Source organism: Perognathus longimembris, chromosome 23 (assembly GCF_023159225.1).
Source record: "Perognathus longimembris pacificus isolate PPM17 chromosome 23, ASM2315922v1, whole genome shotgun sequence".
NCBI classification, from domain to species: domain Eukaryota; kingdom Metazoa; phylum Chordata; class Mammalia; order Rodentia; family Heteromyidae; genus Perognathus; species Perognathus longimembris.
The window spans coordinates 5,969,454-5,989,694 of record NC_063183.1 but is presented as its reverse complement, the minus strand read 5'-3'; the positions used below and the strand labels follow the sequence as shown (position 1 = coordinate 5,989,694).

Below are 20,241 nucleotides of genomic sequence, written 5' to 3'. Positions count from 1 at the left end.
CATTTGTGTGATTGTGTCTGTGCATGCAGGCACACACATGTGTCAGTACTAAGGCTTGAACTTGGGGCCCAGGTGCTGTTGCTGAGCTGTTTTGCTCAAAGCTAGTACTCTACAACTATAGCTCCATGTCTGGCCTTTTGTGGTTAATTGGAGATGAGTCTCTTAGATTTTTGTCCAGGGCTGGCTCCAAACCACGATCCTCAGATCTCAGCCTACTGAGTAACTAGTATTTCAGGCATGAGCTTCCAGTTCCCAGTTATAGGTCTCCCCCACTACCCCCATCCCCATCCTGGTGCTTGAATTCAAGGATTGGGCCATGTCCCTGAGCGTCTTTCGCTCTACCATTTGAGCCACAGTGCCACTTTCGGCCTTTTCTGAGTAGTTTATTAGAGATAAGAGGCTCATGGACTTTCAGTCTGGGCCTGGCTTTGAACCTTAATCCTTAGATCTCAGCCTTCTTAGTAGCTAGGATTACAGGCATGAGCCACAAAAGCCTGGCTACAGGCTTTTTTTTTTTTTTTTCTTTTGTCCTGGGCTTGAACTCAGGGCCTGGGCACTGTCCCTGAGCTTCTTCTTTTGCCTAAAGTTAGCACTCTTACCATTTGAGCCACAGCGCCACTTCTGGCTTTTTCTGTTTATGTGATACTGAGAAATCGAACCCAGGGCTTCATGCATGCTAAGCAAGCACTCTGCCGCTAAGCCACATTCCCAGCTCCAGGCCATTTTTTTTAAGGCCCTTGACATCATTTGGTACATGATGAGAATGACACAAGTGCTTCCTTTCAGCTGCCCATAGCCGTCTGCCCGTACTGATAATTTAGTGTGGCATCAGAATGATGTTATAAAAATCCAATGGCCCTTGGTAGCAAAAAGGTTTCCCGCCTCAGGTGGGATGGGACAGTGGGTAACAGCATTGGTGGTCACTGAACGCCCCTCCTGTGTTGACTTTTTGGGGGGGAGGGGAAGTACTGAGGTTTGAACTTGGCACATCACACTTGCTAGGCTGGCACTCTACAACTTGAGCCATACTTCCAGCTCTGCTTTCTTCTGGTTACTTCAGAGATGAAATCTAGCAAACTTCTGCCTGGGCTGGCTTTGAACTCCAGTCCTCCAGATCTCTGCTTCCTGACTGGCTAAGATTACAGGCTTGAGCCACTAACAGCCAGCTGCACCGAATTTTTAAGTTTCCTACCCTAGAACAAAAGTAGGGAGAGAGGGTGGGATGGGGACTGAGCATCTGTGCTGGGGGAGATTTCATGTGACAGTCAGTCTGGCTGCAGAGGGGCCCAGGAGCAGGCAGGCTGCCCTTTTTGTCAGAGCCAAGTTAGAGATCACATGGCAGCACACTGGCTTCCAGGCCTGGCTTTGCCCCTTAACCTCCATGGGCAAGGCATAGCCACTCTGGGCCTTGGTATCCTCTGTCAATGTGAAGTTGCATCGCAGCCCATTTCTGTGGCCTGGGTAATGGCTCCTTTTGAGTTTGCATAAACATTCAGGTGAGGGGTTTCCCTTGCAAGTCTGAAGAATGGCCACCTGGCTGGGCTTCCACATCTGCTCCAGCCCAGAGCTCCCCTCCCTTCCCTGAGCTGCTGTACCTTCCTTTGCTGTGCCCCATTTTGAACCCAGGCTCTTGGCTCTCTAGGTGTCTTCCTGAGTTGTAGCTATGTCCTCCTCCAACAGAGGGTGCTCTGGCTCCCCAGAGGGGCAAAGTCTCAAGACTCCCACCCTCCTGCGCTCAGCCCTCCCACCCCCTTCCTCTTGCTGTCTGTCTCATTGCCCCCCACATCCCCAGGTGCCCCTCGGCCTCTGCCTCACCTCCAGGAGGCCCGACCCATGCTCATGACCTTGCTATTCTGGGCCTTGTGTCCTGCGGGGAGATAGACAGGAGACAGCTGGGCACCCGGGCCACCCAGGCTAGGGGCTGGCCCGGGGAAGCCTGCTGGCTCTTCCTGTTCTGTCTCATCCCTGGGGCTCCCCAAACCTTGGCCTCGAAAGACTGGGGATAGAATTGGCCCTGTGTGGGGAGAGGGGCAGGGGGATGAGACTTGGAGACCTGGGTGCTGTGTTCTCAAAGGGAGATAGCCAGTGCTGGCTCTGGTGCCCTGGGGTAGGCAGGCCTGATCCCCTCCTAATCTAGCAGCAACTGGTGCCCTGATTCTCCCCCTCTCCCCAACCCTGCCAGCCTTTGGGGACCTGCCTTCCAGAGATGGGGGCAAGGGGTGGGCATGAGGATCCCCTAGCCATTCCCCAGACTGGCATGGCTCAGCTGGAGGAGGAGCCCAGGAGGCAATTCCCTTGAAGTGTTTCTTTAGAGTTTCCACCTGCTCAGGAGTGGGCCAGGTTCTGTTCTCCTGTCCTTCAAAAGTAGAGTTCTCCTCTGATCGCAGGCAGGAGGAACACCTTCAATGCTTGGCGTGAGATCCCACAAGGAAGAAGTCCAGGATAGTGCCTGGCACCCACCTCGCCATCCAGCCAGGTACCCCGATGGCGAGCCTTCTGCAGCTCTTGGCTGGCCGTGGGCCCCATGTCTGGCTTTGGTCTGTCCTTCTGGGACATCAGAGGAGAGAGACATGAATAACCTCCAAGGGCCCTGTTGGCAGGCGCAGCATGCTGCAAAGCCTGTCCCTGTGCCGCACAACTCCGACTCCCCTGAAGCTGCCGCCTGCCGCCCTCTCCATGTTTGGGCACGCTTGCTGCTGTAGGACAGTGGCCCTGTCCCTCCCTCCAGGTGCTGCTGGAGAGGGGCCAGCTGGGGCCTGAGATGTGGGTGCCTGTGGATGTGACCCCATTGTCTGAGCACCCCATCCCCCAGGTCACATCAGGACTCTGCGTCAGGGAAGGGCTTTGTGGAAACTGTGAAAAAGGGGAGGGGAAGAACACCTCGTCCTCAGCTCACCCAGGAGGCTGTCCCTCCCCCAAGACAGGCACAAGACGCTGTCTATGAGTTCAGTCCTTTAGACCCCTAACCCTTGCTGGTGGTACCCCTTCCCAAAGCTGGCTTCCTTTCCTTCCTCCGGGCCTCTCTGGATGTTTTGTGGGCCATGCCCCCCTCTCTACCTCAGAGCTGGAGCCCCAGAGTGCCAGGCACAGTAGGGTCACCCCAGGAAGCAAGGTCTGCATGGAGGCCGAGAAAGGAGGCTTGCTTGACCTCACAGACCTTTTGACCTCTGGCTCATGGACTTTTCTCCTCTGTCTCTCCTTCCCTTGCATGGGCCCATCCCCGTGTACCCTTCTGCTCCTCCAGCAGCTGCCCTGGTGGAAAAGCAAGACGCCCCCACGCTGGAGTAGGGTGGGGAAGGGCGGCTCAGAGCAGCTGCTCCTCTGAGGAAGCTGACACCAGGGCCAGCCGCTTAGCAGCAACTTGTGGCTTTGCACCCCGCCCGGGGCCCCGCCCACCTGGCTGTCGCCAGTCAGTTCCCTGCTGTTTCTTTTCCCCCTGCTCTCCTGGCTTCCCTGCCCTGCCTTTCTGCTCCTTTCCTCCGGATTCCTTTTTTCCTCATTCCCCACTACCTGGCTCCCAAACTGGAGTCCTCCCCATTCTCTCTGTCTGGAGCCTCCGGGTTGCATATGTTCCCCAGGTACCCTGTTCTTCATCCCAGGGGGGCAGGGGCCCCGAGGTGAACCCACCACCTAGGCCCAGGCCTTACTCCTTTCTGGGGTGACAGATGCATCAGCGCCAAGGCAGTGTGAAGACCACACTCCTGTGGGGCCAGGCCTGGGAGCCCTTTGCATTAAAGGATGTGTGATGGGAAATGAGGTGACCCTTGTTAAGATTTGGGGTGACACCACCTCATCCTGAGACAGTTATCCTTCTTTGCCATCAGCACATTCTGTTGCCTCTTGGGTTACCCAGCTGCCTGAGTATCCCATTTTCTTTGGGGAGGGATTCCCTGTCAAGGATGGGGGCGGGCCTTGAAGGCCAGTTCCCAGAGGCTGAGCTAAAGTGCCGGGGAGGGGGGGAATTTAGGGGCGAGACAGGCAGTCCTGGCTTTGCTCACCAGGGCCTGGACACTAAATCCCTTGTTGATGGCTCCGTCAACCCCTCCCTAGGGTAGGGTTACCATCTTCTGTCCTGTCCCCTTGACCCTCTCCCCTCCCTACTTCCCCTTGTCCCTCTAGAGGCACTTCCTCTGACCCCCCCCCCCCCCAAAGATGCCATCCCTTTGTTCCCCAAATGCTTGGAGTATCTCTGCTGCTCTTTCAACAAACTAGGTGAAGGAGGAGACTGACCATGGAAATGAGCAGAGGATGGACAGATGGAAAAGGATGAGGAGAGAAAGGTGAGGCCTGAGAGAGGTGGAGGGCTCAAGGGAAGAACAAATGTGTGTGTACGCATGTGCGCCATCAGAAACTCCATGCAACGGGGGAAATTGAGGCAACTGGGGGAGGCATCAGTAGCAGATGACAGAAAGCAGTCTCTCCCTGCCCCCCCCTTGTGTCCCTCATGAGTGACATCTCAGGCTGCAGCCCCACTGTTCCCTCTCTGTCAGCAGAAATATCTTTCTCTTCTGACCCCTCCTGCTGGGGTCTCAGCCAGCCAATCCCTGACCCGAGGGAGGGGGGGAACCTGCCCCCCCCCACTCCCTCATAAGGACCAGCTGGGGGCTGGGGGGTGGCCGGCTTCTAGAAGTGGGACGGGGGTCAGAGCTTCGTGGGAGGAAGAAAAGCCTGAGGTGGGGGGCAGGTGATAAACAGGAAGAAACCCAGACAGGCAGGTGGATACGCTGAGGAAGGCCCCCCACAAGTGAGAGCGGCCCCCTGGAAGGAACACATCGCCCCCTGGCCCCCAAGAAGGGTGCACAATGGAGGCCGCACATTCTAAGAGCACGGAGGAATGTTTGGCCTATTTTGGGGTGAGTGAGACCACGGGCCTTACCCCGGATCAAGTGAAACGACATCTGGAGAAATACGGCCCCAATGGTAAGTGTCCCTTTGGGAACAAGCTGGTCATGCCCTCCTGTGCCCACGTCCCATGCACACAGGAGTTGTCCCTGAAGGGTGCCCTCGGGGAGAGCTGGGTCATGGTCTCTGGTCGAAGGGTAAAGATCCTGAGAAAACAGGGTTCTGAGATCTGGAGTTGGGGGAGGTTTTACGGGATGACCTTGTTGAACTTAAGGTGCCCTTTCAGTGGTGGCTTGATTCACCTTAACCAGAGTCCTGGGTGCGAGGGGAGCATAAAGCTGAACCCCAAATGAATAAGTACTTTTCTTCTTTTTCTCTGTGTAGAGCTCCCTGCTGAGGAAGGTAAGTTGCTGGAAACTCCAAGTTCTCACTAACCCTCCCTCCTCCTGCCTCCTCCTTACCTGACTTCTGGCTATAGGTCCTATCCCTCTTCCTTAAAGGTTACATCTTGGAGGTAGGGATTTAACTCAGTGGAAGAGCACTTGCCAGGCAAACGTGCATGGCCTTGAGTTTGGTCTTCAGCTCTTTATTTCCCCAAAGACTAGAGTTTGGGGGCTGGAGTCTCCAGGCCCTTTCACCTTGAAGTGTCCCACCCTTGAACAATTGTTCTGTTCTCCAAAGACACTTGTTCTTAGATGCCTTGCAGCTCTTTTGTACTGAGCTAGCCTGTCCTATCACCCTAGAGATTCAGGGCACTCTGGCCCCTGGACCCCAACCCACACACATGCAGTCTCAGACCTTCATCCTTCCGATCCTAACCCCAGCGTTCCCTCCGCGTGCCTCCCTCCCCTACAGGGAAGTCCCTGTGGGAGCTGGTGGTAGAGCAGTTTGAAGACCTCCTTGTGCGGATCCTTCTCCTGGCTGCTTGCATTTCCTTTGTAAGTGTGGGAGAGCATGGGGGGGTGGGGGGGGGGCGCTGGTTGGGGTGTGGTGGGGGATCAGGGGCCTGTCCACAGATATCACTATCCCAGACCCCCTAGTCCAAGCCCTCAACATCCCAATTTCCAGACCAGCGCTGGGGGAGGTGGGGCGCTGATTCCAGTCCTCCCCCGTACCCGGCAAGCAGGCTTTATTTTAAGCTTTGGGGGTATTCTCAGCCAAAACACTGAAGCTAAGCCACCCTCACACAGCTTCAAGGGCTTCGACGGCTCGGGTTACGCCCCCCCCCCCCCCCAAATGCCTGGCTCCAGCTGGGACTCACAAGCTGCAACTTAACGGTGTGGTTCCTACGGCTCCCAGCATGCCCTGCACCTCTCCACTCCACCAATCCCCACCCTCCTGGCATCTTGGCCCCGCCCTCCCTGGTCTCTAATTCAGATTGGTTGAGAGAAAAACTAGCTCCAAGAAGCGGGAATGCACCCCTGGTGCAAGGTTGACTACAAATGCGCCCTGAAGCCTGACTCCCCCTTCTCCTCATCCCCCATCAAGGTGGTAACTTGGAGTCCTACTTGTTACCAGCCCAACCTAACTCACTCCTAACCCTTCTGGGCCTCCTCCAGCCCTCACAGCCCTGGCTACCTCTCTTCTGCCATCTCGGCTGTCCTAGGGACTCTACCTACAGTGTGGTACACCTCCCAGGTGGCTCCTGGCACTCACCATCCCAACAGCCCATCCTACAGTTTGGAATTTAACATCTTAGTCCTTAGTCCAGACAGAAGATAAGATGCTGGAGACAAAGCTGCCTCCCTGCCCCTCCGGCTCCTTAATGGAGGCCCTGACTGCCCCTGAGTGCAAGTTGGCAGGGCTTCCCTTCTCCCTTCTCAGATTTGCTCCTTGACATTTGCCTGTGGCTGTTGCTTGGCAGTGACAACAGCTGGGGCAGGGTGTGTACAGGAGGCCCCGTAACCCTATCTCCTGCTCTTGCTCCCTCGTGAAATCAGAGCTTCCGGCTTGGCAGTGGGGGAGGGCTATGGAGGAGGGCTGTGGGGGAGGGCTGTGGGTGGGCTAGGCACCTGTGAGGACCACCAAGCTTGGATGATGGGCTTTTGGCCCCCCAGTGATGGTGGGATTGATGTGGTTGTGGGGTTGTTGTTCTAGGTGTCCCAGAGCTTTGCTTAGAAGCCAACGGTCCAGTCAGAGAAACCTGTAAACATTCCCAGTAATGCCCAAGTTGTACGTGTGCCTAACCGATTCCCGCTGAATCACGCCAGTGGCAATGCTCGTGTGTTCTGAGCCAGCGGTGTACAGAACTTTGCACAGATGTGGGGCTGCAGGCCCCCTGCATACTCCATCTGTGCCTGCTCACAGGCTCAGTTGCACCTGGGATTCTTTCTTTACCCATTCTTTGGGGGTGGTGTCCTTGTGACCTGTTATTTTCCATTGCTTTGTTCCTCAGGTGCTGGCTTGGTTTGAGGAAGGTGAAGAGACCATCACCGCCTTTGTGGAACCCTTTGTCATCCTCTTGATCCTCATTGCCAATGCTATCGTGGGGGTTTGGCAGGTTAGCTTTGATTATTTTTCCTATCCCAACACCCAGCCTGATATTGACCCATGCCCCCCCTCAACTCCAGTCTTCTCTTCCTCTTCTTACTCTTTTCCCTCCTGCTCCTCCTCCTCCTCCTCTTATTCCTTTCTCTCCTCCTTCTCCTCTTTCTCCTCCTCTTCCTACATCATCTTTCTCCCTCCTCTGACTCTCTCACATGGCTACTTCATGGGATAGTGTTAGAACAAGCTGGAAGACTGGCTGTGTGACCCTGCATAAGCTCTTTTATGTGTCTGAGCTTCAGATTGCTCATCTATAAAATAGAGCTAATAGCTGGGCACTGGTGGCTCATGCCTGTAATCTTAGCTACAAAGGAGGCTGAGATCTGAGGATCGTGGTTCAAAGCCAGCCCAACAGGAAATTCTGTGAGACTCTTATCTCCAATAAACTACTCCAAAAAGCTGGAGGTGGTGCTATGGCTCCAGTGGGAGAGTGCTCGCCTTGACGCCTTGAGCAAAAAAGAAGCTCAAGGACAGTGCCCAGGCCCATAGTTTAAACCCAGGACAGGCAAAAAAAAAAGAGACTAATAACCCTGGTGTATGAGTTGAACCAGAGGAGCAGGACAGTGCCTGACACACAGTACAAACTCAACAAAGGCTGATTTGAGTTCCTTCTTCCTCTGATTATATCACTCTCTTCATCCTTTATCCCTTGCTTCCTGATTTTCACTGATTCCCCTTCTTTCTTGGCCCATCACCCTCTTAGCCATAGGTGACATTTTCACACACACATACACACACATATATCTTGTGGCTGCTTAAGCCTGTCTCCTCTAAGTAGTCCCTATAGGTCCTCCATCTCTACACCTCCCTCTAGTCCACCTAAGCTAGTTCCTTCCCTGTCTGTGCCCTTCCTGTCCTTCCGACTTTTCTCTCTCCCCCCTTCCCCTCAGGAGCGCAATGCAGAGAACGCCATCGAGGCTCTGAAGGAATATGAACCCGAGATGGGGAAGGTCTACCGAGCTGACCGCAAGTCAGTGCAAAGGATCAAGGCTCGGGACATCGTCCCCGGGGACATTGTGGAGGTGGCTGGTGAGTGGATGGGAATGAGGGGGTCAGGATGGGAGGCCTTGGGTCTGACGCCAAGGAAAAGAGAGATACTGGCCAGCCTCAACCCTGGTGTCCAAGAGGCTGCTGGAGTCTGTGTCTCCTTCCCAGACTCCTCGGGAGGTCACCCGAGGACAGGCAGGCCACAGCACCCCCCCCTTCCAGCGTTTCAGCAGGAACAGCCAGTCCTGTCCCTGAGGCTGCAGGCAGACCCCCTGCTCCCCCTCCTCTCCTCTAACACTTGCAGGCAACAGGTGGAACCCAGTGCCTGCCAAGGGCCCCATCCCCACGGCTCTGCGCCTGGCGTCCCTATCCTTCTACCCACCCCCAAGCTTGGTCAGCTCTCAGTCTTGACCTCTTAGTGCCCTTGAGGTCTCTAAAGGGGAAGGAGTGAGGGCAGAAGGGAGGAGGGGGGCTGAAGCGCAAGCCCCCGGCCTTGTAAGGGAAACTCAGGTCCCAGCTCGGAGCACGGGACGGGAGGAGGGAGCTCAAGGAGGGCCCCGCCCCCCCCCCAGGGACACTTAATGCCTGCCCAGGGCGAGGTGGGGGCCGGGTGGCTAAGATTACTCGCATTCTGCCCCCTTCAGCGGTTTTTATATTTGCCCTGCGCAGGCCTTCCCATGTTTCCAGGCCCGTGGCTTGGTGAAGCAATCTCTCTAGGCCTCCTTCCCTCTGTCAGATACCCATGTCAGCACTGGGGAAAGATGAGGAGAAGGAGGATAGACAGGCTGAAGACCCCAGAGTCCCCATTGCAGGGCCATCCTCCCTGGTTGACAGTTTGGAGTCAGCGCCATGAATGTCTATAAATATCCCTTGAGCTTTGGTGACAGGGTGTCCTCAGCCTCATCATCCACCTCCTCCCTCCTCTTTCTGTTTCCTCTGGTGCCACAGAAGGGACCTTAGAAACAGGGGAAAGGAAAGGGGGTGAGCCCTGTTGCCCGTGCGACCAGAGCAACATAGGCAGAGCCCCTGGCAAGTGTTTTGTTTCCCCCTAAAAGCTTCTGGGGGTAGCAGAGTATACTCCAAAAGAAGTCCCTGGTGGTCTAGTGGTTAGGATTCGGCGCTCTCACTGCTACGGCCCGGGTTTGATTCCCTGTCAGGGAACCAAAACAAAAAACAAAAAACATACAGAGTGTACTCCAGAAGCTGCCCCTGTGACCCCCTCCTGTGGGTCCCCCCCCCCCGCATCCTCTCTGGCTTTACACTCCTTGATTTTTCTCAATTCTAACCTTTGTCCTGCTACCCCACTCCCCACACTCCCTGCCACCATTTCTCTCCAACTCATCCTGATTTCTGAGTTCTTCTCCAGCTTTTCTCTTCTCTCTCATTCCTTCCCCATTTTCCATTCTTGATTTTTTTTTAGCTAGATCATCCAGAATTTCCTCCCAGGTTGGTCAGGGTTTGTTTGATGAGCATATATTATGTACTGGGAATTCTGGGAGGCTCGCTTCATGTACTTACAGCCAGTGGGAAGAGAAGCAGTCATTAGGGGGACAGTTGGAGTGGGTTTCTGTGGGGAGGTGTGGGGCTGCTGGTAGAGGGCCTCATGTCAGTCCAGGGTGCACACTCTGGGACCTGGAGGATGGAGAGGTGAGGGAGTCAGACAGATGGGGTAGAAGGAAGGAAGGAAACTCTATTTCCAACTGACCTCACTCTTCTCTGCTTTCTCCACAGTGGGGGACAAAGTCCCTGCAGACATCCGCATCTTATCCATCAAATCCACCACCCTCCGGGTTGACCAGTCCATCCTGACAGGTCTGCTGGCTTCAGGGGGAGGACTCAGTGTGGGAGGAACCAGGTGGCCAGGCAGGGAGCAGAGGCCAGGGAGAGGAAGAGCCACCTCCTCACAGTTCTGTAGCAGCAGTGATGTCAGTAGCAGCGGGCCTCCCTGGGGTCATGGGAGAATATAGTGTGCCCTCTCTCCAGGTAACCATTGACCATGGCTTCCATATGCACCCAGGCTCACACAAACCCAGAGAACCACTGGCTTCCTCCAGTGAGGAGCGTGGGATGCTGGGATAAAGATGGAGGGTTTGTATACATGTGGTAACACACTGCTTCCGGGGCTCCACTGGGATGGAGAGGGCAGCGTGGTGGACATTTCTTTTTCTTTTTCTTTCTTTCTTTTTTTTTTTTTTTTTTTTGCCAGTCCTGGGCTTGGACTCAGGGCCTGAGCACTGTCCCTGGCTTCTTTTGGCTCAAGGCTAGCACTCTACCACTTGAGCCACAGCACCACTTCTGGCCGATTTATATATATGTGGTGCTGGGGAATCGAACCCAGGGCTTCGTGTATACAAGGCAAGCACGCTTGCCACTAGGCCATATCCCCAGCCCCAGTGGTGGGCATTTCTTAAGGCTCGTTCTCAGATGAATGATGCCGCATGTCCACTGGTGGTTAGCAGTGTGTGCCCCCAAACCCACCAGCTCATCTGATCTTAGCAGGACACTGTTCTGAAATCTATCCAGTGTGGTTCACACCCCACTGAGAGGGCTGAGGCCAAGGGCTTCACTCTATGGGTAATGACTTCTTCGTTGCTTGGAGCAGCTTCCTCCAGAGGCAGGACATCTTCCTGGATGGTGGCTTGGTCCCTTACCAGGCAGGCCCCATCCTGTCAAGGAGGGAGGGAGCAGGAAGTTAGGGGAAAGCTGGTGACATCATCTGATGGCCCCTTGGCCTCTCTCTCCGCAGGCGAGTCGGTGTCTGTCATCAAGCACACCGACCCTGTCCCCGACCCCCGAGCTGTCAACCAGGATAAGAAGAACATGCTTTTCTCGGTGAGTAGTCCCAGGCCAGCTGTCAGATGATCAAGTCAGAGGCCCTGGCTTGGGGAAGAAACTTGGTAGTATGCGAAGGCCCTCAGCACAGAAGGGGTACAGTATGGGGGTCCCCTCTTGCCTGATTCCTTCCTTTTCCCCCATCTCCCCAGGGTACCAACATTGCAGCTGGCAAAGCCTTGGGCATTGTGGCCACCACTGGTGTGAGCACTGAGATTGGCAAGATCCGAGACCAAATGGCTGCCACTGAGCAGGACAAGACCCCTCTGCAGCAGAAGCTCGATGAGTTTGGGGAACAGCTCTCCAAGGTCATCTCCCTCATTTGTGTGGCTGTGTGGCTCATCAACATTGGCCACTTCAACGATCCTGTCCATGGGGGCTCCTGGTTCCGAGGAGCCATCTACTACTTCAAGATTGCCGTGGCCCTGGCTGTGGCGGCCATCCCAGAAGGTAGGACGGGCTTTCCTTTGCCTTCCATAAAGACCTTTCCCAGCCCCAGGGTACAGGACCGACTGTTAGACAGCTGAATAGAGTAGATCTTCCTCTCTCCCCTGGCGATGTGCCTTTCACAGCATGCCCTCCCTCTCTGAAGGTCTTCCTGCCGTCATCACCACCTGCCTGGCCTTGGGTACCCGCCGGATGGCAAAGAAGAATGCCATCGTGAGGAGCTTGCCCTCCGTGGAGACCCTGGGCTGCACCTCCGTCATCTGCTCCGACAAGACAGGCACTCTTACCACCAACCAGATGTCCGTCTGCAAGGTCAGGGGTGGCGGGCAGCATGGCCCGGCAGAGGCTTGCCTTTGGGAGGAAACCAGTCAGTCCTCCAGCCATGGGCTCATCCTTTCGCCATGGGAGGCTTCTGAGCCTGGCCTAGGGAATCCTCAAAGGGCAGATATGGCACCACCCAACCAGCAAGGCGAAGGCTCAGCCAGCCTTGTTACAGCCACGGTCCCTCTCCCAGACATTGCCACCTGCTGTCTCCCTCCTCTACAGAGGCCCTTGGGGGAAGGTCAATTTTGTTAACCCTGCTTTTCTGAAGCACTGGAGGATTCAGTGATTTGCCAAAAGATACAGTCGATAGGAAGGAGCACTGTGTGTTATAGAACATGCCTGTAATCCAAGCTACTCAGAAAGCTGAAGTAAAAGGATTGCTTGAGCCCAGGAGTTTAAGGCCAGCTTAGGCAGCAATGAGACCCTTGTCTGTGTGTGTGTGTGTGTGTGTGTGTGTGTGTGTGTGTGTGTGTGTGTGTGTGTACTTAGACCTGACTTCCAAATTCAAGTCTATGGGTCCCATTGCTCCTCCCTGTGCAGCCATCTGCTCTCCAGAAAGGTCTCATTATGAGAGGGCCCAACACCCAACTATACTAATCTTGAACAGCGTTTCTTTTTATTTTGTTTTTCTGGTGGTACTAGAATTTGAATTCAGGACCTCATGCTTGCTAGGTAGGAGTTTTACCACCTGAGCCATGCCCCCAGCCCTTTGGGCTCTGGTTTTCTGTTGAGATATTCTTCTTTTTAACCCAAGCCAGCCTGGACTGTGATCCCCTATCTATGTTTCCTACTCAGTTGGTAAAACAGTCAATATGCCATCACACCCAGCTTTTTCTGTTGAGATGGAGTCTCAAGAACATTTTTTGTCTGAACTGGACTGGACCATGATCCTTCCTAGTAGCTAGGATGACAGGAGTGAGCCACTGATGCTCAGCTCTGGACAATATTTCTATTAATTTTTTTGGTAGTATTGGGGTTTGAACATAGGCTTTCATGTTCACTCAGCTTGTTTGGCTGGTATGCTACCACTTGAGCCATACCTCCAGCCCTGGTTTTTGCTCATTTTTCCCCCCACCCCAGCTCATTTCTGAATTGCTGTCTTCCAGGTCTTATCCTGGAAGCCTCCAGCACCCAGCTTGAACAGCATTTTTTAAGCCCTAGCTCCTAATCTTTTCTCTACTTTGGATCCTAGGCATTTGACCACTTCTCTGTTATCTATATATCTATTCATGTATCACTGGTATATTTATCTGCTATCTGATATGTGTGTGTATATATATATATATATATATATATATATTTTTTTTTTTTTTTTTTTGGCCAGTCCTGGGCCTTGGACTCAGGGCCTGAGCACTGTCCCTGGCTTCTTCCTGCTCAAGGCTAGCACTCTGCCACCTGAGCCACAGTGCCCCTTCTGGCCGTTTTCCATATATGTGGTGCTGGGGAATCGAACCCAGAGCTTCATGTATATTAAGCGAGCACTCTTGCCACTAGGCCATATTCCAGCCCTATATTCGTATTAAATATTAATGTGCTATAGGTATATGTGTCCAGGCTGGCTTCAAACCATGATTCTCAGATCTCAGCCTCCTGAATAGCTAAGAGTTACAGGCATGAGTCACTGGCTAAACCCCAGCCTGGCTTGCTATAGTTTGGTTTTTAGAATGTGATTCCAAGGCCCTGGTGGGGGTGAGGTGGGGGGCGGATGCAGGGAGGAATGAGGGCAGGGCTGGCTGAGGCAGGAAACCGGTAGAAGTTCCTGAGGTGAACATCTGCATATATTCCCTCCTCCCCCTACAGATGTTCATCATTGACAAGGTGGATGGCGATGTCTGCTCACTGAATGAGTTCTCCATCACTGGTTCCACTTACGCTCCTGAGGGCGAGGTGTAAGTTGCCCAGGTGTCTCCTCCTGTCACCTCCTATGTACCCCACCTCCCTGGCTCCTGGCTAGCTTTCCCTTCCTTCTTATCTCCCCTTCCTTCCCCAACCTGGTTCGCTCTGCTGTGGATCTCCCTGTCTTCCTGGTCTACTTGCCTATGCCCCCTCTGCAACTCATCCTCTTCTCCGCCATTTCTCTCTTGCCTTCCTCCCTGCCCGTCCACCACTAGCTTGAAGAACGATAAGCCAATCCGGGCAGGGCAGTATGACGGGCTGGTGGAGCTGGCCACCATCTGTGCCCTGTGCAATGACTCCTCCTTGGACTTCAATGAGGTAACACCTCCCCACCCCCCACAAAGTGTCTTCTTCATTCCATTAGCAAGGGGGTCTACCCCGCTTCCCCCCCCCCCCCCCGCCCACTGCAGGAGGAGGAAGGAGTGGGAGGGGAAGCTCTTGACTGCTTTCTCGCTCCTCGAAAATGGACTTGGGTAGGAGCAAGGGTCTAGGAGCCGGTCCACCCACTGCCTCCTCCTCTTGTGCCCATCTCAGACCAAAGGTGTCTATGAGAAGGTTGGGGAGGCCACCGAGACGGCGCTCACCACCCTGGTGGAGAAGATGAATGTGTTTAACACGGAAGTGCGAAGCCTCTCGAAGGTGGAGAGGGCCAATGCCTGCAACTCGGTGAGCTGGGGTGCCTGTCGGGACCCACACTCCTAGGTGGGCAAGGCCAACGCTTGTGCCAGGACGCTGACTTGTGTGGGTGAACGACTCTGTTTGCAGCTTGTCTGGGCCAGGAGGACCTCTAGGGGACCCACTGTCCCCACAGTTGTGTGGCATTGGTTGCAGCCTCTGTGCCTGAGGACATTGCTTCCTCCTGTGGTGTCCCCACTTGGAATGGGCAGAGATGGACCAGTGACACATCCTAGGGCAGCCCGAAGGTTCTCTCTATGACCCCATCATCTCCAGAGCACACGTGTTGGCTCAGATCCCTGTCCAAGTTCAGGGTCCGGGGTGTGCAGCCACCATGCCCACATGGTGGGCTTACCTGCTTCAGAGAGACAAAGTCAACTGGTTTTCTTTCCTTCTTTTCTTTCTTTCTTTCTTTCTTTCTTTCTTTCTTTCTCTTTCTTTTTTTCTTTCTTTTGTCTAGTTTGAACTCAGGATCTCACGCTTGCTTGACTTGCTTGTGACTCTTGGCTAGTGCTCTACCACTTGAACCACACCCCCAGCCCTGTAGACATGTGCCTTGTAGAGAAGGAGATGTAGCCTTGCAGACTTTTCTTTCTTTCATTTTTCTTCTTGTCTTGTTTATTTATTTTTGAAATTTTTATTGTCAAGGTGATGTACAGAGGGGTTAGTTAGGTAGGGTAGCGAGTATATTTCTTGTCAAACTTGTTACTTCTTCCCTCATTTTTCTCCCACCTTCCCTCCTTCCCAACCCCCCCCCCCAAGTTGTACAGTGAGTTTACAACATAGTGTCTTGTTCTTTCTTTTGGCTGTGGGACTTGAACTCAGGGCCTTGGTGTTGTCCCTGAACTCTTTTGCTAAAGGCTAGTGCTCTACCACTTTAAGCCACAGCTTTACTTCCTGTTTTCTGGTGGTTATTTGGAGATGAATCTCACAGGGACTTTTCTGCCCAGGCTGGCTTTGAAACACAGTCCTCAGATCTCAGCCTTCTGAATAGCTAGAATTACAGGTGTGAGTCACCTATGCACCAACTTCCAGCCACTTATTTTTATTTAGTTTTTCATCACCAATGGGGCTTGAACTCATGGCCTGGGCACTATCCCTGAGTTCTTTTGCTAAAGGCTAGCACTCTACTACTTTGAGCCACAGTGCCAATTTTTGTGTGTGTGTGGGGGGGGGGGGGGTTAAATGGAGATTAGAGTATCAAGGGCTTTCCTTCCCTGGACTGGCTTTGAACAATCCTCAGATCTCAGCCTCCTGAGTATCTAGGATTCCAGACATTAGCCACATCCTGGTGGGACTCTTTACTGTGTGCCAGGCACTGACACTACATGTGGTTATTTAGACCAAAATTAATTAAATCAAGGTGAAAATAGGCTACGTTTCCTTCTGTACTATTGCTCACTTATGCCGTGTGATCTGCACCAACTGTGGTTTCTGTCCTCACTGTAAATTCTGCTGGGAAGCAAGCTGTACCAAGTCTGTTGTGCTTCAGACACTTGGGATGGGAGAGAGGAGGTGATTCAGTGGCACAACTGTAGCCTAGCCTGTGTGAGGCCCTGAGATCAGTCTTGGGTAGCACAAAAACTAAAAGTAAAAGCACAAGACGTAAACATGGTGGCAGCACAAGCATTGGCATTCTCTCCCCGTGTACTTTGCTTTCGTACTGGCGTTGGCTTGGGGTATGCTTTGACCTCCAGATCCTCGTGGACTGTTGTAAGGACTCTGGCCTCTCCCTCCCAGGTGATCCGGCAGCTGATGAAGAAGGAATTCACACTGGAGTTCTCCCGAGACAGGAAGTCCATGTCTGTCTACTGCTCCCCAGCCAAGTCCTCCCGAGCTACTGTGGGCAACAAGATGTTTGTCAAGGTCAGCTGCCAGAATGTGCCTCCACCCCCTTCTCCCGCTTCCTCCTACTCCTAGACCCTCGCTATGTCCACACCTCCCATGGAACCCTGAGGGGCGGGCAGGCAGTCCCTTCATGCAATGCTGGTTTCCTAGGGTGCCCCTGAGGGTGTCATTGACCGCTGCAACTACGTGCGTGTGGGTACCACCCGGGTACCGCTGACGGGCCCAGTGAAGGAGAAGATCATGACCGTGATTAAGGAGTGGGGCACTGGCAGGGACACCCTGCGCTGCCTGGCCCTGGCCACCCGCGACACACCCCCTAAGCGGGAGGAGATGATCCTGGATGATTCGGCCAGGTTCATGGAATACGAGGTGAGCAGACGGAGCCCCTCTTGTCCGGGAGCTTGGGGAGAGGCAGAGTCCCCATCATCCCCGGCTAGCCTTTCACCACACTGGGCATTTCCTATGCTATCAAACCAATGGCTACAGCCAGGGGCTGGTGGCTAGCTACTCAGGAGGCTGAGATCTCAGGATTGAGGTTTGAAGCCAGCCTGGGCCGGGAAGTCCATGAGACTTTATCTCCAACTAACCAGCCAAAAGCCAGAAGTGGAGATGTGACTCAAGTGGTAGAGCACCAGCCATGAGCAAAAATGCCAAGTGAGAGCTCAAGGCTCTTGAGTTCAACCTCCAGTACCAACACACACACACACACACACACACACACACACACACACACACACACACACACACACAAAATGCCAAGTGAGAGCTCAAGGCTCTTGAGTTCAAGCTCCAGTACCAACACACACACACACACACACACACACACACACACACACACACACACACGACTCTAGTACAAATCCAAAAGAAATCACAGGACATGAGAAATCCTTAGCAATCACCTGGCCAGGACTACTAAATTTTTACTTATTTGTGGTGCTGGGGATGGAAGCCAGGGTTTTGTGTGGGCTTAGCATGTGGCGGCAAACTTTGGCTTCCCAATGTTTCCCAGTCACAGTCTCCCTCTGTGCTTCCATCCTGGCTCCTGCCCCAAACGCTCTGTGACCTGCCATGGTCTGCTGTCCCCGCAGATGGACTTGACATTCGTTGGCGTTGTGGGCATGCTGGACCCGCCCCGGAAGGAGGTCACAGGCTCTATTCAGCTGTGCCGGGATGCTGGGATCAGGGTGATCATGATCACCGGAGACAACAAGGGCACTGCCATCGCCATCTGCCGAAGAATTGGCATCTTTTCGGAGAACGAGGAGGTGACGGACCGCGCCTACACTGGCCGCGAATTTGACGACCTACCCCTGGCTGAGCAGCGGGACGCCTGCAGACGCGCCTGCTGCTTCGCCCGCGTGGAGCCCTCCCACAAGTCCAAGATTGTAGAGTATCTGCAGTCCTATGATGAGATCACAGCCATGGTAAGGAGCCTTGTGGGGTCCCAGGGTGGGGGGCCTCCGATGGTACACATGACGCTCCAAGAGCTGGTGACAGAAGCGCCTGGAGGACTCACTGCAGGGAGAGGCCCTGGAGGGTGGTGGCCAGGTGCTGACCGTGTCTCCGCCTCCTCCAGACAGGGGACGGTGTCAATGACGCCCCTGCCCTGAAGAAGGCTGAGATTGGCATTGCTATGGGATCTGGCACTGCCGTGGCCAAGACAGCCTCCGAGATGGTGCTGGCTGACGACAATTTCTCCACCATCGTGGCAGCTGTGGAGGAGGGCCGCGCCATCTACAACAACATGAAGCAGTTCATCCGCTACCTCATCTCCTCCAACGTGGGTGAGGTGGTCTGGTGAGTAGCCAGGGGCTGGTCGGGGGTGCCCATGGGGACTTGGGGGCAGGACTGACATGTGACTGCCTGCCTCCCTCCTGCAGCATCTTCCTCACGGCCGCCTTGGGGCTGCCTGAGGCCCTGATCCCTGTGCAGCTCTTGTGGGTGAACTTGGTGACTGATGGGCTCCCAGCCACTGCCCTGGGCTTCAACCCACCAGACCTGGACATCATGGACCGGCCTCCCCGGAGCCCCAAGGAGCCCCTCATCAGTGGCTGGCTCTTCTTCCGTTACATGGCCATTGGGGGTAAGCAGGATGGAACCCCATAATCCTTCCCAGGGCTTGGGCTACCAACTGTCTTTCCTCACCCAGCTGTCACCACCCTGACCTGGACTCCCCTCTTCTCTCCATCACAGGCTACGTGGGTGCAGCCACAGTGGGAGCAGCCGCCTGGTGGTTCTTGTACGCAGAAGATGGGCCTCATGTTTCCTACAGCCAGCTGGTAGGAGGGGGCTCGAGAGATGGGCAGCAGGAGGGCGGCCAAGGGGCTTCCCTGAGATCTCAGGCCCCTGTTCCTTCCCCCGCAGACTCACTTCATGCAGTGTACTGAGGACAACCCTGACTTTGAAGGCCTGGACTGTGAGATCTTTGAGTCCCCCGAGCCCATGACCATGGCCCTGTCCGTGCTGGTCACCATTGAGATGTGCAATGCTCTCAACAGGTAGGCCCGCCCACCTGCTCCTGAGACCACTGCCCTTGTCCTCTGCCTCCCTGCCTCCCCACCTCCTCACTGTGCCCCTCTCCTCTCCACGCTGCCCACCCCTCCATACTCAGCCTGTCTGAGAACCAGTCGCTGCTGCGGATGCCGCCCTGGGTGAACATCTGGCTGCTGGGCTCCATCTGCCTCTCCATGTCCCTCCACTTCCTTATCCTCTACGTCGACCCCCTGCCGGTGAGCCATGGGAGGGAGCCCGGCCTCTCGCCTTGCTCTGGAGGCTCTCCCTCTCACGGGGAGGAAGTGGGGGAGGGGGGCAGCAGGTGCTCCCTTCCCCCTCCGAGGATGCTGTCCTTCCTCACGGCTGCTGCCCTTTCCCCCAGATGATCTTCAAGCTCCGGGCCCTGGACTTAAATCAGTGGCTCATGGTCCTCAAGATCTCCCTTCCGGTCATTGGGCTGGATGAGCTCCTCAAGTTCATTGCTCGGAACTACCTGGAGGGTAAGGAGCCCCCCTCCTAACCCCCCACCGGGGCCCTGAGCCCAGTCTTGCCCTCCGCGCCGCGAGCACGCGCGCGCGTCCTGTGGCAGGTGGTAAGTTTGTGGCCCTGGTGGGACCAGTGTCCCCAGGGAGGTGTAGCCCAGGCCTGTCCCCACTCCAATGCACCTGGTCGGGTCGTTGCCCGGTCGCCACCCCCTCGATAACGGCCTCTCTCTGTCCTCTCTGGCCGTAGGATAACCACCCCTCCATGTCTTTGAACCGTGTCACAGGTATTGCCCCTTCCTGCCCAGCTGCTGTGCCCTGCCGTTCGCTCCCAGCCCCTGCGCCTCTGCGGTCGCTCGCGCTCTCCCGCGGCTCCCACTCGAGCCGTGGCCGCTGCCCTGCGCTTCCGTAGAGCTGCACAAAGCTGCCCTCCGCATGGGCACCAGCACCTCTGGGTCCTGCCCGCCTGCTGCCCGCGGGGGCAGACCTGGGCGCCTGCAGGCGCCGCCCTGCTGCGCTGCGCTGCGCTGCGCGTGCTGAGGCACTCGGGGTCTCTGCTGCTGGAGCTGCAGTGGCTGGGGCTGGCTGGGTCTGGGACAGGAGTGAGCGTGGGAGGCAGGGCCTGTGCCCTCCAGGTGAGTGAGGGCGGAGCTGCGCCAGCGCCCCTACCTCCCGGTCCATGGCTCCATCCCTTCCCTTTCTCCTTTCAGATCCAGAAGATGAAAGAAGGAAGTAACCAGCCCTCCCGCCCCTCCCCACCCAACACTGACACCTCCCACCAGAGCGGTGGCACACCCTCCTGGCTCCTTCCCCCATCCCTGCCCCCCTCCCCAAACTTGGAAACCCCCAACCCTGTGGGGCTTCAGGG

At 55.2% G+C, this 20,241-nt stretch overlaps 1 protein-coding gene across 1 annotated transcript; it reads left to right on the top strand.

Annotated features, from left to right (window-relative positions):
- The first annotated feature begins 4,603 nt into the window (after nt 1-4,603).
- On the top strand, nt 4,604-20,132 carry Atp2a1 (ATPase sarcoplasmic/endoplasmic reticulum Ca2+ transporting 1). Its single transcript, XM_048331836.1, has 23 exons — nt 4,604-4,920; nt 5,227-5,244; nt 5,698-5,780; nt 7,238-7,342; nt 8,277-8,415; nt 10,105-10,185; nt 11,120-11,205; nt 11,358-11,655; nt 11,798-11,964; nt 13,777-13,865; nt 14,088-14,190; nt 14,407-14,538; nt 16,288-16,413; nt 16,546-16,764; nt 17,487-17,822; nt 17,975-18,195; nt 18,279-18,481; nt 18,592-18,677; nt 18,763-18,896; nt 19,010-19,127; nt 19,274-19,391; nt 19,624-19,660; nt 20,084-20,132. The coding sequence occupies exons 1-22, from the start codon at nt 4,803-4,805 to the stop codon at nt 19,626-19,628; spliced, it is 2,985 nt and encodes a 994-aa protein (XP_048187793.1). The 5' UTR covers nt 4,604-4,802; the 3' UTR covers nt 19,629-19,660; nt 20,084-20,132.
- Nucleotides 20,133-20,241: the final 109 nt, after the last annotated feature.